Here is a 13,479-nt window from a genome sequence, read left to right as displayed (position 1 = left end):
TGCCTGCTCACTGTTCTTGCTGCCCTGTTTTCCCAGTATCGAGGGCCCTGCACTCTGGCCTGGATGGCTGGGGCTGGGTGTTCGGCAGCCCTGGGCTCCGTCTCCCTCCCGCTCTGCCTGCTCTTCTCCCGCCGGGAGCTGGGGGGAGGGGCGCTCGGCTCCCGCGGGCCGGGGCTTGTATCTTACCCCCTTCGCGAGGCGCTGGGTTCTCTCAGGTGCGGATGTGGTCTGGATATTGTCCTGTGTCCTCTGGTCTTTATTCTAGGAAGGGTTGTCTTTGTTATATTTTCATAGATATATGTTGTTTTGGGAGGAGATTTCCGCTGCTCTACTCACGCCGCCATCTTCCGCCCCTCCCCAGCAACATGTTTTTAAGCTTGAGTCACATGTTGTACTTCATTCCTCTTTATGGCTGACTCATGTTCCAGGGTAGGACAGACCATAGTTTGTTTACACCTCCATCTGTGGATGGTCCTTTGGGCTCTTGTGAATAGCGCTGCTGTAAATGTCTGTGTACAAGTCTCTGTGTCAGCACGTGTCGATTTCTCTTGGGTGCACACCCAGGAGTAGAGCTGCTGGGTCACAGGACCATTCTGTGTTTAATCATGTGAGAAACTGCCAGGCTGATTTCTATAGCAGCTGCCCCCTGTCACACACCTGCCAGCACTGTAGGAGGGTTCCAGTTCCTCTGCCTCATTCTTAGAACCTCACAGATGGCCCCAGTAGGGCCCACGGGCTATTCACTGCAGGACCTTCTGAGTGGAGCCATGCCCTGTGCAGAAAGGTGTAATTTTGAAAAGAAGTCACCCCATCCCTCACCCTCTTCTCCCTAACCCCTCTTTAGTTCTCTGGCATCTGGTTCCATTCATTCTTATGATCTTCTGTTATCCTCCATGTCTCCATGTTTGCTGAAAACTGGCTCCAGTGCCTTGATGCTCTGGTGGCATCTCCTGATATACATGCTTGCTGTTGGGTTGCAAAGTCTTTGTTCCAACTCAGTCATTCCCAGGCTCTCAGTTATCTCTTGTGCCTACCCTGGACCCCTTGGCCAGCTAGCCTCTGGAGGGGATACTTCTTACTGGGTTATTGTAATCCTTCTACCAGCAAACACAAGCTCTTCTTTGCACAAACTGTCTGATTTACATGTCTTCTGAAGTCAGATTGAACTCAACATCATCATCATCATCACAGAGTAATCACTACTGTCATGGCTGGTTTCTACATTTAATGTTATATGTCCTCATTGAAACAATTTGGAAAATGCAGAAGTGTCTAAAGACACTAAAGATCATCTGTAATCTTGTCACCTAAAGATTACCACTGTTAGTTACTAGTAACATTGTGGTATATATCTTCTGGAATTTTTTCTATGAATGTACAAATATATTTACTTCTTATCAGCAATGGGTTAATATTACACATAACTTCTGTAATCTGTTTCTCCCACCTAATTTTATATCACCAACATCTTTTTAAGTCAGTAAATATATATTTGTGCTGTCCTCTGAAATACTGCACAGCATTCCATTGCATGGCTATGTCATGCATACATCCTCTCTGTTGATGGACACTTAACTTTTCCTTGTTCTGTTGTGATAAACAGTGTAGTGATGAACATCCTTGTGCATGTATCTTTGCATGATGATAAATTTTTCTCCATAGGGTCATTTTCTTTAGAAATTGGGAAATTGGTGGATTAAAGGTTATATGCTTTTTAAAGACTTCTGATACCTGGCACCAGATTTCATGTTAGAAAGGCTGGACCTAAATTCATGGTGGAGTCTGCCTCCTTGGAGCAGAAGTGAAAAGGACCTGGAGATGGAATTCAAGGGGACGCAAAGGGCTTTATCCATAACTTTGTTAAAAATAGGCTTGAAGCAAAAAGGACTCCCCCCAACCTCAGTTTTATTGAGATATAATAGACAAACATCATTGTATGAGTTTTAGGTGTACAGGTGTGAGGTGATACCTCGTTGAGGTTTTGATGTGAATTTCTCTATTATTATTGATGTGGAGCCTCTTTTCATGTGCCTGTTGGCCATCTGTATGTCTTTAGACAAATGTCTGTTCAGGTCCTTTGCCCATTTTAAAATTGGATTTTTAAAAATTTTGTACTGTTGAGTTGTAGGAGTTTATATATTTTGGATCTTAGCCCCTTATCAGATATGTGGTTTGCAGATATTTTTTCCCATTCCATAGGACATCTTTTCACTTTGTTGATTGTTTCTTTTGCCATGCAGAAGTTTGATGTAAACCCACATGTTTTTTGTTTTGTTGCTTGTGCTTTAGGTGTCATATCCAAAAAGATAATTGCCAAGATTCATACATGGCAACTTTTTTTAAGCAAATGTTAAATATGGGTGGTGGGGAGAGTGACATTATATTATTCATTGCACTTGGTTTATTTTTCATAATGTCTTAATTTACAACTAATCTCTCCCACAACAAAGGATTGTAGTAATTTACGCTATCGCAATGTCCATTTCCCACCTGTTCTCACCAACACTGGGTATTGTCATTCTGATATTTGCCAGTATTATATGTAAAAACACTGTAGTTTAAATAAGCGTTTATTTCTTCAACTAATGATGAGGTTTGAATATTATTTTATCCACTCATCAGACATTTTTTTCTCTTTTGTGAGTTGCCTCTTTATCTATATATACTCTTTAATTTGTTAAGAACTCTTTATAGAGTATCACAGTTAACTCAATGAATCTAGCTTGCAGTATTTCACAAATATTCACCTTTTGTTTAAAGTATTTGTAAAAAAGTGAAAAACTAATATGGTTTATTTACCTTTGACGTCTGACAAAATATGTGATAAAAATGTAATTATTTTACAATTGTTTTCTACATTTTTTCTGTAGGATAAGATGTTATCCTCTGGGCAAGTTAATTTTTTTCTATTGATTAGTCCAGGTAAATCTGACACATTTTCCTCTGAGACAGTGGTTATGCATCCTGGCCTCAAGGAATGGCAGAGAGGAGGTCTTAAGCCGACGAGGCAGCTAAGGATGCACTGGGCAGTGACTGAGCCCTGGGAGGTGGAGGGGCTGTGGGTAGTGGGGTCACAGTGGGTTGTTCATACTGAGTGGTGCTGGGAGCTGTTGAGAAAAAGGTAGAAGCTGTGCTCAGGGAGGATGACTGAGATTTGCAGCATCAGATGAGCCTTAAGGCCAGATCATGTTTGGCTGAAAGGCATCCATGTGGCTATGGGTTTGTGCATGTGAGTATGTGTAAGACAACATGTGAATGTGAAAGTTTGTGTAACTGTGTGAGTGTGGAACATGTATGAATGACCACATGCATGTGTGAATGTGCTAGTGTATTGGGTTATACATGTGAGCATGTGTTTGAGAACATGTGTGAGAAGGACAAATGGTGTACATGACCCTGTATGTGGGCATGAACTGAGGCTGAGGGGAGGTAGGGAAGGAGGGATCTTTCAGTCACTGTAAATCTGAGCTGTTTTGAAACTGATGGCTGGCTGATGGCAGTCACACTTTCATACCCTTGAGCCAAGGGCAGTGCTTGAACAGCAAAGATCTGACTGCATGTGTGTCCTTATTTACATTCATACGTATTTTGTGTATAATAGGATTTTTAAATTTAAGAATTTGAAATGGCTTCTTAGTGTCTTGACACACCTTCCCACAATTTATCTAATTTTCAATAAACTCACAACTGGGGCTGCGTACACACGTTGCAGTAGGGCTTGCATGCACATTTATTCTTTCCCCATTGCTTGACTGTCCTCTGCTCCTTCCTTGTCTCCTATTCCTTGCTTCTGTCACTGTCTGTGACTCAAGGAGTCACTTAATGACTGAGGGTGACCTTTCCTTCCCCCTCCCCCCTTTCTGTCCACCACACCCCTGACATCCCATCTGGACAGACCTATGCTCCCTGCATGCTCCCAGGTGCTCAGGTTGTCACAGAGTGTCCGTCACAGCGTGTTTGACACAAAGGGTGGCACAATTTTCTATGTCTTGTGTTTCTTGTGCAACAGTGTTTTGTGAGCATGGCCCAGACCCTCTCCTCTGGTATCGGTGTCCCTTGTCCTTCTCAGAGAGCTGTGTGGCCTTTCAGAGCAGCCTTCTCCCCAGTTGCAGTTGGCTCTCAACCCTCCCTCCAGCCGCTGTCTCACCTGAACTCTGTGCTCTGTGCCTGCAGGTGTTTGAGATCCTTCTGAGCCGAGGTTACTCTGAGAATAATTTCCGGGAAGACTTGAAGAACCTTTATCTGAAACTTGGGATTGAGAACAAATTGATGATCTTCCTGTTCACGGACGCCCACGTGGTTGAGGAGGGCTTCCTGGAGCTCATCAACAACATGCTGACATCAGGTACCATGGTGCCGGCTCTCCACCCTCAGCTTCCCACCGTGGCTGCCAATCAGTGGGAACATTTGTACGCATTTACTACCTACAGAGCAGTCATCATTCAGGCTGTCACAGATGGGCTGGAGCCGGCCAGGGGACTGCTGGCAGGAGCATAGCAGGAACAGCCGTATGGGCTGGAGTGGGGGGCCAGGCACAGCTTCAGAGCCCTCTCCCAGGGGTTACACGGGACACACCTAGTTCCTCCAGCAGTGAGTTGTGACAACATTAGCTTAAGCCTCAGATGGATTTACCCTTGGCCAGGGAGCCTCAGGCCCCAAGTCCTGCTCTCTGGACTCAGCACCTGTGCTCTTCCCGTGATTCTGTGCTGCTATCATTTCAATGCCAGGACAGATAACAACTGAGACTCACCCAACCCACATGTCTTTGTTTTCTAGGAATCGTACCTGCACTTTTCACAGAAGAGGAAAAGGAGTCTATCCTCAATCAGATTGGACAGGAAGCCTTGAAGCAAGGGATAGGCCTGGCCAAGGAGTCTGTGTGGCAATACTTCGTGAACAAGAGTGCAAACAGCTTGCACATTGTCCTGGGCATGTCGCCAGTGGGGGACACCCTGAGGACCCGGTGCAGAAATTTCCCAGGTGCCCTCGAGCTGAGCCCACAAATCAATTTTCTCCTTTCAGCAGGGCATATGCATGTTCTACTAGTTAAGTAAAGCATGGCATGGCCATTAAATTGCAAGTCAGGCCCTGCAATGTAGGATGAGCCCTACTCTGCCCTCTCACAACTGCCAACTGGCTCTAGGGTTACCAGTGGTGCGTGATATCCTTCTGACACAAAATGCTCACAGTCCCAGGTGTTGGGCCTGGAGTGAGTACAGCATAGCCCTCGATGCTTTCATTTCAGGAAATTCTGTCAGCTTTTTGGAAAGTCCAGCACCCACCTCTAGAATAGTGGTTCTGCACTGGGGGGTGATTCCCCCCAGGGGACATTTGTCAATGCTGTCAATGCCTGGAGACATTTTGGGTTGTCACATGGGTAGGGGTGGACAGTATACTACTGACGTCTAGCTCATAGAGGCCAGGGGTGCTGCTAAACATCCCGTAAGGCTCAGATAGCCCCAACAATGGAGTGTCCGGCCCAAAGGGCAACAGCGCTGAGCTTGAGAAACCCTGCTTTTGATGAATTATTCTCAGACACATCCAGCTTGTTCACCAATGTGTTGGATACTGAAGACAGTGTCAATGTCCTTGAGCATCTTTGGGTTGCAGAGTGATAGTCTTTTTCGTCTGTCTTTCTTTTCAAGGGCTGGTAAATAACACTGGCATTGACTGGTTCATGCCCTGGCCTCCCCAAGCCCTGCATGCAGTTGTGAAGTCATTTTTAGGTAAGTGAGCACTAATATGGAAACTCCAGTAAGGGCATGACACAGCCATTTGTGATCACTTTTTGACTCTGAATTTGGTCCTGTATATTCCGTCACCCTTATCCTCCATGGCCATGAATAGTTTTTTAGTTTGTTACTGCGTTTTTTACTTATATTGTCTTTCAGTCCAAAGGGATTTCAGGGGACTTGCAAGGACAATTTAGATAAAAACTGATCAGGTATCATTCAAAGTAGGAGTCGGCAAAGCATGGCCTGCAGGCTAAATGTGGTCCACTGCTTGTTTTGGTAAACAAAGTTGGAACACATACTCACTTGTTAATGAGCATGCTGTCTGTGGCTGCTTTTATGCTACAACCACAACGCTGAGCAATTGCAACAGAGACCATTTGGCCCACAAGGCCTAAGTATTTACTATTTGGCTCTGTATAGCAAAAGTGTGCTGATCCCTGACCCAAGGAATGCCTGGAGGACCTTTCAGTAAACTGATTATCAAGAAACACTGAATTTGCTCTTAAGTTTCAAACACCTAAGACCCTGATTATTAATTTTAATCTTCAAAATAAGAAAGCAAATTGATTATCCTCCAGGAAAAGCTTTTTATCTGGACCTACCTTGAGCAGATTTATGACAAATGACATTGGGTGACCTTGTAAATAGTTTTAGCTGTATAAATATATATCTCTATAGAAATATTTAGTCCCCCTCTACAAGCAGAAGTCATAATGTAAATCAAAATGTAGTTATTTTAGGAAGAGGACTAAGAGAATGGCTTTGTCCTGACAATATAACTTGGGGATTGGTAAACTTTCTCTGTAAAAGACCAGATGGTAAATATTGTCAGCTTTGTGGGTCATACAATCTCTGTTGTAACTACTCAGTTCCACCAATGCATCATGAAAGCAGTCCAGACAATATGTAAATGAATGGGCATGTGCCAATAAAACTTTATTTACAAAAACAGGTGGTCAGCCAGATTTTTCCTCTAGGCCATAGTTTACCAACCCCAATAGAGATGTTCCTTAGCCTTCACAGGTGTGTTATCCATCTCATGTTACACTGGGGTTTGCTGTCAGTATGCAGTGGTTCAGTATCGTAAAAAGCACTGCATGGAATTTGCTTAGAATTTTTTCCCTTTAGAATATATTCCCTGGAATTGGGATGCTTGTCCTTAAAATATGGCTGTTATTTGTAAGGCAAAGTTTTTCATGTGTGCTGTAAAATTGGCACATGGGCTGTGGTTTGCTGGCTCCTGGTATAGTTCAAGATCAAATCTGCAGAATCTGGATGGGTGGATACTTCTGGTCAGTCTTTTCTTCCTTCTTATTAACTGGAGGCATGTTCTCCCTTCAGGTGAATGTATTTTGCCATCTGTTAGATAATCTGAATGATGAGATCTTGGCAATGGAAGTGATGCTTGATTCTTTCAATAGACTTAGAGGAAGACACACCTTGTGCCCAATATGTGCTGGGTTCCGGGGTACAGCAGGGACACTGGGTGAATTTCTCTTCTGAAATCCCAATCCCCTCTCTGCACAGTGTCTCAGCCATTTGGGAGACAGACCTTTCTACCAATAGGGAAGGAGAAAGTGTACAGTTAGTGGTATTAATTACATTCACAATGTCATGCAACCACCACCACCATCTATCTCCAGAATGTTTTTCATCTTGCAAAACTGAAACTTTGTACTCATTAAACACTAACTCCCTGTTCCCCCATCCATGCCCTCAGCTCTGGTAGCCTTTAAACTACCTTCCATATTTGCAAATTTGCCTATTTTAGGTATTTCATATAAGTGAAATCATGTAACATTTGTGTCTGACTTTTCCACTTAGCATGTTTTCCAGGTTTATGCACGTTGTGGCATGTGTGAGGATTTCTTTCTTTTTTATGGCTGAATAATATTCTGTGGTATGCACCACATTGTGTTTATCTGTCTATCTGTTGATGAACACCTGGGCTGTTCCCATTTTTGGCTGTTGGGAATAAAGTTTATGAATGTTGGCATACATAATATTCTGCTGAGTCTGTTTTTCAGTTTCTTTGGCTACATGACTAGGAGTGAAATTGCTGGCTCACACAGGAATTCCATGTTTAACTGTTTGAGGAACCACTCTTTTTCTTTCTTTAAGATGCAACTTTTCATTCCTTTTCTTTAGGGAATAATCCAATGATACCAGCAGAAAATATGGAAGGGGTAGTGCAACATGTCGTTTTGGTCCACCAATCTGTGGGTGAATTCAGCAAACAATTTCTACAGAAACTGAGGCGTAGTAACTACGTAACTCCCAAGAATTACCTTGATTTCATTAACACATATTCAAAATTACTGGATGAGAAAACTCAGTATAATGCAGGTAAGAGTTGGGAATGGGATGGTTAACAATTCAGGATCCACATGCTGATCTTTTCCGTAAGCAGATGCTTCTTAGCAAGATCAGGCCTACTCAAGACTGAGGCAAGGCAGTGGCTCACTAGATTTCTCACTTCTGAGTAATTCTTCTATGTGGGTGAGGCCCTAGCATGCTCTTACTTCTATTCTTCAGTGTTGGGTCATGCATTTTGTAGCTGTAAATTTTCATTGCTTTAGAGACAATGTCTAACAGCAGCAATGTGCTCTTTTGGAAAGTGCTTTTAAAAAATGCTCTGACTGCCTATTGGCCAAGCAAACAGTATTTTCAGAAACATATTCATTTTGCTGATGCTGCACCAATATAGCGGTGGAGGTACTGAGCTGATGCTTGACATCTCATGAAAATGGATGAGCTGCAGTGAAGCCAGTGGAACGCTTGCCCACACGTGTTGGGAACAGCACCCACCATGATGATGGATCCTGCTTCTCTCTTTCCTTAGCTCAGTGCAAACGCCTGGAAGGAGGGCTGGACAAGCTGAAGGAGGCCACCATTCAGCTAGATGAGCTCAACCAGAAGCTGGCTGAGCAGAAGATCGTGCTGGCAGAGAAGTCTGCTGCATGCGAGGCCCTGCTGGAGGAGATTGCCACCAACACAGGCATAGGCAAGTGTGGGGCCTGCTCTTGGGACGGGTACCCCCACCCAACAGGACAGGGCTCCACTGGGGGACATTCCTGAGAAGTCATTGCAGCCACTGAGAGGGCATCTTTTGGCCCTTTGGTTGCTGTTTTTTTCTAAGTTAGGTCAAGTCCCCTTTAGTAAGCACTGAGACCCCCACCCCACATGCAGGACCCACAGCTGGCAGCCTGAGGATTTGACAGGCGTGGAAGTCCTCTCTTGACCTGCACTGAGCTAGTGCACTAAGTCACCGGGGTTTACATGAGCCCAGCCGCAGCATCACTTCTCTGGGGCCTTCCCGGAGGCCGCTGTTTCATGGTTCCTTCCTGGGCTTCAATCACCTGCTTGTCCTGATTCTTTTCTGAGCTTCTCCCAGCTTTCTCACCCAGGACAACTCCTCTGACCTCTGAGCCCAATCTCTGTGTTTTGCGGTCTTACTTCCATCATCTTGCAGCATCCTGTGCTCTGACCCCTGTCCTCAGCTCATTCCCAGGTGACTGCAGGATTCGCTCAGCCCCCTTGCCTGTTTATCCCTGTCTGGTCTGTACGTGTGCTGCTTCTGGGCCTGGCCTTGGATCAGCTCCAGTTGTGCTGTGCCGGGCCCCGGGCCCAGGACCACTGTCTTATTACTCTGGCAGCAGCACCTGCACTTGGCTTTGGCAGCTCTAGGCTCTCCCCAACTGCCAGTCCACGCCATCAGGATGTGCTTATTCCAGTCCTGGCTGGTCACTTGCACATTCTCCTGAGGTTCACATTTTGAATCAGGCAACACAAAGACTGAAGATAACAGCGTGCCTACACCAGTGCTGCCTGTGCCCAGAACTCTGGACCTGCCCTGATTTGTGTATTTCAGTTTCTGTGGGCTACCCTATCTCCTTACAATACTTTCTCTTCTTGCTGAGCTTGGTCATTGTTAGTTTCTGTTGCTTGCAACCAAAGCAACAGCTAGAGATCCCTTCCCTGTAGTCTGTGGTAACTTCCTGCTGCCTATTTTAATGCTGAACACTCAGCCTCAGCTTGCAGGGTCTCCCTCAGTCGTGTGTCATCTCACCCACCTTGTTTCTCTTGACACTGTGTCCCCTGCCCACAGCATCATTTCTTCATGCCATGTGACTCCTGCAATCTTTACAGCCTTTGCTTTGCTCTCCTATCCATGTGTCTCCTTCCAGAACACTGATCAAACACCTCCTTCCTGCATAGCTCCTCTTGCTTTGATCCCTCTTTCCACACTGTGTATTCCCAGAGTTTTCACTGTGGATGTACATGCGTATTGCAAGACCCCTACTGAGTTTGAACACTCAGGATGTAAAACTAAACTGAAGGAAGGAAGCTGTTATTTCATGTATTCACCTGTCCAATGAACAGATACCTGCTGGGAATCAGCTCAATGCAGGCATTGTGATAAGGGCAGTGCGTGTGGGGTAGGGGCAGGAAATGAACAAGACCATCTCTGCCTTGAAGAAGTTCAAGATCAAGACATGGGTCAGGCATGGAGGGTGAGAGTCGGAGCAGCTCCTGTGTTGGGAGCCCCCATGCTCTGTGAGGATGTCTGGTCTAGTGGTAACACCGGAGGCCACCGTATTGGCTAAAGCTCTTTAGGTTCCCCAACAGCCCAGCACCAACTCTTGAGGGCTGCAAGATGCTTCATCTCAATAGTCCATCCTCCCTATGCCCAGCAGCTTTGCTAACCTCCTCTTCCCCCAACAGCGGAGGAAAAGAAGCAGCTCGCGGAAGAAAAAGCCACGGAGATAGAGGAGCAAAACAAGATCATCGCAGTGGAGAAGGCTGAGGCCGAGACAGCCCTTGCCGAGGTCATGCCCATCCTGGAGGCTGCCAAGCTGGAGCTGCAGAAGCTGGACAAATCAGATGTGACTGAGATTAGGTAACCGATGGTAATCTACAAGCATGCCTGGCCACCAACATCACTCCTGACAGCAATTCCGATAATCTTGGTGGTTAGGCACTTATGGAGCTACACCATGTGCCAGCCACTGTGCCAGGCACTTTCCGTGGTGGGGACTGTTATTAGGTTCATCTGCAGATGAGGAAAGTGGGGCCCAGGGAGGCGAGGTGGCTTGCACCAGGCCCCCTCCAACCCCAGGAGGTGGCAGAGCCTGCTGACCTTGAACCTAGGCTGCCTCACAAGGAGGCTGTGTACTAAAAGGGGCCATATGGGAGAGGGGAGCATTGTAAGTCAACCCCCTTCATAGGAAATATGACACAGTGTCTGTCATAAACAGTGGCAGGGCACTTGACACAGGGGCCAGCATCCTGCTGAAAACAGCATGACAAAGATGTGCCATAAGCCAGGAGCAGACAGGAGATGCTCTAATCCACGTCCAGCCAAAAGGGCTTTCAAGGGGTGGGGAGAGTGGGTCTTATTGTGGCCCTACACACTTTGCAAATCCATCTGAGTGGGGGATTCAGTCCCCCACAGCCATAGGCCTGCCAGGAAGAGGAGCCTGGGGTGTGTGGGTGGGCAAGCACTCTCCCACATTGTGCAGTCTCCCAGGGCCTGTTAATGCATCTCACTGGTGAATTTAGCACTGAGAGCGAAGCCAGGCAGAAACACTGTCCTGTCTGCCAGCCCATCTCCTTGTGCTGCCGTCCCCCAGCAAGGCCTCCCTGCCCCCAGTTCAGGAAACTCAACTCTTCCCTCTATTCTCTCCCCATCACATCTTCATTCTCTGAAGGGGTTCAGACCTTCAGCTCCCCAGTCAAGTCTCGTGGGAGAGAGACTCCTGTTCCCAGGTGGGTAGTTACTTTCCATTCTGTGTCCCTGGCAGAATGCTGTCAGTTCTCTGAGCTTATCTCTTGTCCTCCCATGGGCTGAGGAGCATTCCTTGTCAAGGCCCATGCCCTTGCTGTTTGCTTATTAGTGAGACCTGTGGATCTGAACAGAGCATTCAGCTCATTCCAAGGCAGAGGACCTGAGTAGCTCCTGGGAGGTCATCTGGAGATATCACTGTTGTCAGCAAGAAATCATTATTTCAGAGTTTGGCAAAGTGTGCTTCCCACAAAGGATGGATGTTCTAAAGTTACAAGAGCATGTGTTGGAAGTTTGGATGAGGGGCCAGAACTGAGTGGAAACGCATACCAAGCTGAGCTGTGGGAGAGACCCTCAACATACACATTTTCAAGGGAAATATCTGAGCCCTCTCCTGGGTCAGCACCATAGAAACATTGTGGGAGACAAGAGCTGGGAAGGATCTTTGAAGGGGAGTTATTTGGAGGGAAGGGGCTGTGAGTCCTGGCACCAACCCAAGAGGGGAGGTGAGAGGAGCTTCTACAGGACTGCATGGCCAGTTTGATACTGTCCCTGGCATCACCCCGAGGAGTAATTTAAAAAATGTAGTTATTGGAACAGGTAATATGTTCCTGCCTGGCTCTGCCTCTTACGGGCTGTGTGACCTTCGGCAAGTCACCTAAACGCTCTGCGCCGCAGTTTCCTCATTTGTTAAATGTGGATGATGAACACTGTAACCGTGACAGGCTCCTTGTGAGGGTCACATGAGCTATTATATGAAGATATGCTGCGGAAGGCCACCCCCAGCTGTCCCCCACAACAGAGAACCACCGCCACGCAGTTCGCACATACCCGTCCTGAAAGGCTGATGCATGTTCAAGGCAACCACACAAACAAGTGGCTCTTCATTTCCACACTTTGGATTCTAAGGGTTTGCAGAACAAGACACCACCCGCACATTCTTTTTTCCTTCCTTTTTAAAAATATAAGTGGTATCGCACTATATGTATTTTTATGTATCTTGGCATTTCCACGTCACAGTGCGTTTTGGAGAGCTTTCCCTCGCCCCTGTATGGTAAACTTCCCCAGTATCTAAAAACAGCCCGTCACGTGCCATTGTACAGCTTCACAAACGGTGTGGCGAAGAATAACCCCGACCATACTTCCTGGTGCAGCTGGGCAAGTCCACTGGAAGGGTACATTTCCAACGTGGAACTGCCTGTCCAGGGGTGTCTGCATTTATAATGCCCTCGCTGGGGGCGGAACCAATTTACACTCAAACTGGCTCTCCAGGCGAACGCCTGCTTTTTCATAGCCTCATCCACAGAGGGCACTATTACACACTTGGATTTTTGCTTGTTTGGTAGATGAAAAAGGCTGTATGTGTAGTTTCAATGCACATGCCGTCCTTTTTCTTAATCTCTGAAAAATGTGTGTAAGACTCATGTCTATTTCCTTTTCTGTGGACTGCCTGTTTATGTGCTTTGCCTATTTATCTGTTGAAGTATTGTTGTTGCTTTTTGGGTACCCATTTCCAGTGGTTTTTAACATAACAAGGAGATTAGTTTTCTATCTGTGATCTGAGTTGCAGATAATTTTCCTAGTTTTTCCTTAGCTGTTTGGCTTTGTTTATGAGGTTTGTGAGTATGTTTTGTGTTTAAGACTTTTTGTGTATGATATTTTATTTTTACAAGGCAGATTTTAGCAATTTTTGTGTGTGTGTGGCTTTTGGGAATTATGTCCTGCTTAAAAGTGCCTTACCACCGCGAGATTGTAAAATAACTTCCCCTTGGTTTCTTCTTGTATTTTATAGTTTAATTCTGTACATTTAAATCTTTGATCTCTTTAGGATTTTTCCTGGGGTTCAGTGTGAGTGTGCATTCAATTTTATATTTTCCAGATGACTACAGTCTGGCTTTCTGTAGGTCATTTGGATGTTAAGTGCAATGAGCCAGCACTTGCATCTTGACAATTTCATAA

General features: G+C 45.8%; 1 protein-coding gene across 1 annotated transcript in view; it reads left to right on the top strand.

Moving 5' to 3' along the window:
* DNAH10 (dynein axonemal heavy chain 10) overlaps positions 1-13,479 on the top strand; it is a 129,667-nt gene that overhangs the window by 94,721 nt on the left and 21,467 nt on the right. The window contains exons 52-57 of the mRNA XM_036921759.2: positions 4,174-4,345; positions 4,777-4,980; positions 5,646-5,726; positions 7,884-8,081; positions 8,578-8,739; positions 10,461-10,635. Of these exons, the coding sequence (XP_036777654.2) occupies positions 4,174-4,345; positions 4,777-4,980; positions 5,646-5,726; positions 7,884-8,081; positions 8,578-8,739; positions 10,461-10,635 (992 nt within the window). The remainder of the gene's footprint in view (positions 1-4,173; positions 4,346-4,776; positions 4,981-5,645; positions 5,727-7,883; positions 8,082-8,577; positions 8,740-10,460; positions 10,636-13,479) is intronic.

This window comes from Manis pentadactyla, chromosome 14 (genome assembly GCF_030020395.1).
Source record: "Manis pentadactyla isolate mManPen7 chromosome 14, mManPen7.hap1, whole genome shotgun sequence".
In the NCBI taxonomy this organism is placed as follows: Eukaryota; Metazoa; Chordata; class Mammalia; order Pholidota; family Manidae; genus Manis; species Manis pentadactyla.
Note: the sequence above shows the minus strand (reverse complement) of the source record. Positions and strands in the feature narration are given on the sequence as shown.